Genomic DNA, 4322 nt, shown 5'->3' on the forward strand with positions numbered 1-4322 from the left:
CATTCTCAAAATATTAAGGAAAATACTGGAGGCAGACATAGGTTATACCAGTTCTGCCCTAAGCATTTCTAACATTTTAAAAATACCTTATCACTAAATTTTAGTATATCTTGGTCACCAGGTAGACAGCCAGATAGTACCATTCAGAGTCAGTCATAATTCTATGAATGAAGCTTATATCAATGAATATGATTTAAGAAGTATTTTAAGAGATACTTCTGTACCCTAAGAAATCCAGGTACAAATATTGTGCTCTCCTGTACAGGACATATCCTCATGGGTCTGAGTTTACAGACATTTAAATAAAATAAGGCACATGATTAAAGTGTCATTAAAGCAAACTTTAAAAAAAAACTTTTAAGGCAAGTAAGTATGGTTAGGATCATTGAAATATGTTAACATTTTAATATTGGTTTTTTTATTTTAGAATGAGAGAAATTAAAATAGCTTATGAAGGCAAAACCATGATAATCCAAAAAAAAGCCTAACTTCTTTCATGATTCCATTTCATTTTATGAATGATTTGCTAGGAAGTACCTTTTTTCTGTTTCCATGACATCACTTCAGAATCCTCAGAAGCGAAAATGGCCTAAAATCCAATCTGGTAATATCTGAAAATGTATCTTTTCTTAAGGCCACTTAATTGGTATTATCACTTTTTCCTTTAATATCTTTTATTTTGATAGCATTTGTTAATGACAATAAGCCTTACTGATTTTTTTCCCCTCATCTACCTTTTATTCTCCACATTCAAATAACTGTTCCTGATAAGTAAGGGATAGACACCTGTATACAAAGAGAGGTTTCGGCTTGCCTAAGGCCTAAACGACCATTAAGAAATCCCGTCTAACTTAATTTTGGAGAACATTCCTGAACTGAATCTCTTTAGTCTTTCTACCCTTACTCACATTCTCAAATAAGTCAATTCTTTTTTTTTTTCTTTACCTTTCCTTTTACCTGATTATCTATGAGGACCATTCACCAGGCATTTGTGTCCTTATGATTCAAAGATGATCTCCACTTACTAAGGAATAAAAATCTAGAAATTTCTGAGTAATGATAAGCTATATATCTGTTTCTCAAACCTAACTGCTTCCTGATGTATCAAAACTAGAAGCTAGTTTTCTTCTCCATGCATACATAACTGTCTACTAGAAAACAATTTAAAGGCAAAATAACAGGATATCTCTGTGGAACTAAGCATTTCCAGGTCCAGAACTAATGAACTTCCAGAGGACACATGAATAATGATTACTTATAGCTCATGAGCAAGAACTACATATAGTCATCAGGTACTTGGCCATGGCCCTCTGACCCCCGAGACCTATTCCTACCAGAATCTGGGGGTAAACTGGAGCCAGCCTCTGTTTTTGCCTCTCCAGTGCCATGTGGGAAGGGGAAGTTGGGCATAAAGCGCTTAAGGAACCGAAACTCACTATTGCCAGTGCCAGTGGCCGAGCACATTTCATAGGGACATGGCTGAGATAAAGATCCATTGGCTCCTTCTTGTACCAAGTTGTTAGGGAAATTACAGTCATCATAGAAATGCTCTTGAACTGTGAACTTTTCTCTATATTTAACCTTCTGGTAGATGTGTATAACAAAGATCACTGTGACAGAGAGGAGAAAGAGAAAGGAAAGCACAGCCAGAGAAATGACCAAATATTTAGTGGATGGATTTACCCTTGTAGGATGCTTGGATGGATCCCGAAACTGTAGATAGGGCTCAGAAAACCCATCTACCAGCAAAATGTTGAGTGAGGCAGTAGTGGAAAGAGCTGGTTGGCCATGATCCTGAACAAGAATTGTAAGTTTCTGAACCACGGGGTCTCTTTCAGCTATCTGCCGCAGTGTACGGATTTCCCCATTTTGTTGTTGAACAGAGAATAACCCAGTGTCAGTGGCCTTAAGGAGATGATATGAAAGCCAAGAATTCTGACCTGAGTCACCGTCCACAGCCACTACCTTGGTCACCAGGTAGCCTGTCTCTGCAGACCTGGGCACTAGGTCATTGCAGGGCAAGGTGCCATTCTGCAGTGGGTACAAGATCATTGGGCGGTTGTCATTGTCATCCAGAACAACCACTCTGACAGTAACCTGGCTACTCAGTGACAGGAAGCCCCCATCAGTTGCCTTTACCACAAACTGAAACTTTTGAATGGCCTCATAATCCATGGTTCTCAGTGCATAGAGCTTCCCATTGTCTGAATTTATGGAGATGTAAGCAAAGACTGATAAATCTCCACTTTCTGGAGGAAGCAGAGTATATGTTACTTGGGCATTCTCACCCAAATCTAGATCCTCAGCATGAACTTTGCCAATAAAAATTGCAGGGCTGTTGTTTTCTCGAACAGTCAAAATGTATGAGTCTTCCTGAAATATTGGGGGATTGTCATTAATGTCAGATATTAGCACCTCAATCACAGTTTCTGTGAACAGACTGGGTGGCCCAGTATCCATGGCAACAACGGTGATATTGTAGCCTGAGACCTCTTCCCGATCCAAGACTCTGTCAGTAACCAGAGAGTAAGAATTCCGGAAAGTAGGTTTGACTGCAAAGGGAAGGTCTTCTCTGAGGAAGCAGATGATTTTTCCTCCCACTCGAATGTCCCGGTCTCGGATAGAGAAAAGGGCCACTACAGTCTCTAATGGGGAGTCCTCAGGGAGAGGGCTGGACACAGAGGAGATTGTCACTTCAGGAGGATTGTCATTAACATCCACCACTTCCACCAGGACTTTGCTGTGGGCAGAGAGGCCCCCTCCATCGGTGGCTTGAATGTCAATATCATATGTTTCAATTGCTTCAAAATCTAGGGGCCCTCTTAGTCGAACATCCCCAGTCTGCGAATCAATCTGAAACGTCTGGAGAATTGCTTCTGGGTTTTGAGCTAAGGAATAAGTTATATCCTTGTTGGAGCCCTCATCCAGGTCTGTGGCACTCACAGTGACCACCAAAGAACCATTGGCACTATTTTCTAGTACCTGAGCGCGGTACACCAATCTGGAGAACTGAGGCACGTGGTCATTGACGTCTAGAACGACCACACGGATGTGAGCGATGCCAGATTTGGGAGGGGACCCGCCATCCACCGCTGTAATTGTCAAGTTGACTTCAGGCTGCTCCTCTCTGTCCAGGGGCTTATCCAGCACCAGCTCAGCGTATTTGGGCCCATGGCTGCGAAAGCGGGTATGCAGGTGGAAATACTTGTTGGGGCTTAAGGTGTAGTTTTGGAGACCATTGAGGCCCACGTCCAGATCCTGGGCACTCTGCAGAGGAAAACGTGAACCCAAGGGGGTACTCTCCGGAATCTTTAAAAGCGGCTCCTTGTTTAGGAAAATCGGGGCATTGTCATTGATATCAAATACCCTGACCTCGACACGAAAGGACTGCAGTGGCTCCACCAAGACTATTTCAAAATGCAGAACACACGGGTCAGCTTTGCCACAGAGTGACTCCCTATCCAGTTTCTCCTTCACGAACAGATCCCCTGTCTTGCGGTGGAGCCGGAAGTGCACTTTGTTGCCCTCGGAAACCAGCCGCGCCCCGCGCGCAGCCAGCTTCCCTACCTCCAGCCCCAGGTCCTTAGCCACATTAGCCACAAACGAACCGCTCTCCATCTCTTCTGCCACGGAGTAGCGGATGGTTGCTGCACTTCCCACAGATATGCACACAAAAAAGAGAAGAGACCCTACTTGCCTGTTCTGCATGAGCTTTCTGTGCGCAACCGCCATCCGGTCTCGCAAGCGCACTCTCTGCAGCAGCCGCCACCTGTTGCGGGTATACTTCACTTTTCTGCCCACAGATTCTTGGGACTGCTGCTCTCGGCTTTGCTCCTCTGTAACCGCAGCACCGGGCTAGCAAAGCCCGGTAAGCTGTTTTGCACTTGGAAGAAAATTTGCATTGAGCAACTCAACTCCCCAGTCTATCCAGTGTATTAATAGATATGTTCTCATTCTGGAGAGTTAGGCAGAGGATGAAAGTTGTTGCCAAAGCAACGCAGAGTCTTTAATTCCCTTTCAGAAAAAAAGTCCTTGGGAATTAAGAAGCCAATGAGGATAGTCACTTAAGCTGAAGTCACCAATCTGGGAGCCGGCTGGGGCTGCTGCAGCAACCGGCAAACAGCGAGGAGTAAGCAAGCTACCTTGCTTGTCCAGAGATCAAGGGAGAGTCAAAAAGGCAGCTCTTTTTGCCCACGGGTCCTGTCCCTGTGTTTTAATAAAATCACCTATTTTGTACCCAAAAAGGTGGGGGGGGGGGTGGGGAGTAAAAAAGATCCTGCAGTGTCTTTTGGAGCCAGATGGAAGTCAGGCAGGGGCAGGGG

At 44.2% G+C, this 4322-nt stretch overlaps 1 protein-coding gene across 1 annotated transcript; it reads right to left on the bottom strand.

Annotated features, from left to right (window-relative positions):
• Positions 1-729: 729 nt before the first annotated feature.
• Positions 730-3849, bottom strand: PCDHB1 (protocadherin beta 1). The gene has a single exon (XM_040461546.1). The coding sequence runs from the start codon at positions 3730-3732 to the stop codon at positions 1276-1278; it is 2457 nt and encodes an 818-aa protein (XP_040317480.1). The 5' UTR covers positions 3733-3849; the 3' UTR covers positions 730-1275.
• Between the last annotated feature and the right edge of the window lie 473 nt (positions 3850-4322).

Source organism: Herpailurus yagouaroundi, unplaced genomic scaffold, assembly GCF_014898765.1.
Source record: "Herpailurus yagouaroundi ecotype Mexico unplaced genomic scaffold, PumYag 280, whole genome shotgun sequence".
NCBI lineage: Eukaryota > Metazoa > Chordata > Mammalia > Carnivora > Felidae > Herpailurus > Herpailurus yagouaroundi.

What these genes read in the sequence shown, in the direction of transcription:
- PCDHB1 (XM_040461546.1), bottom strand. Translation starts at nt 3,732, where the DNA reads ATGGCGGTTGCGCACAGAAAGCTCATGCAGAACAGGCAAGTAGGGTCT.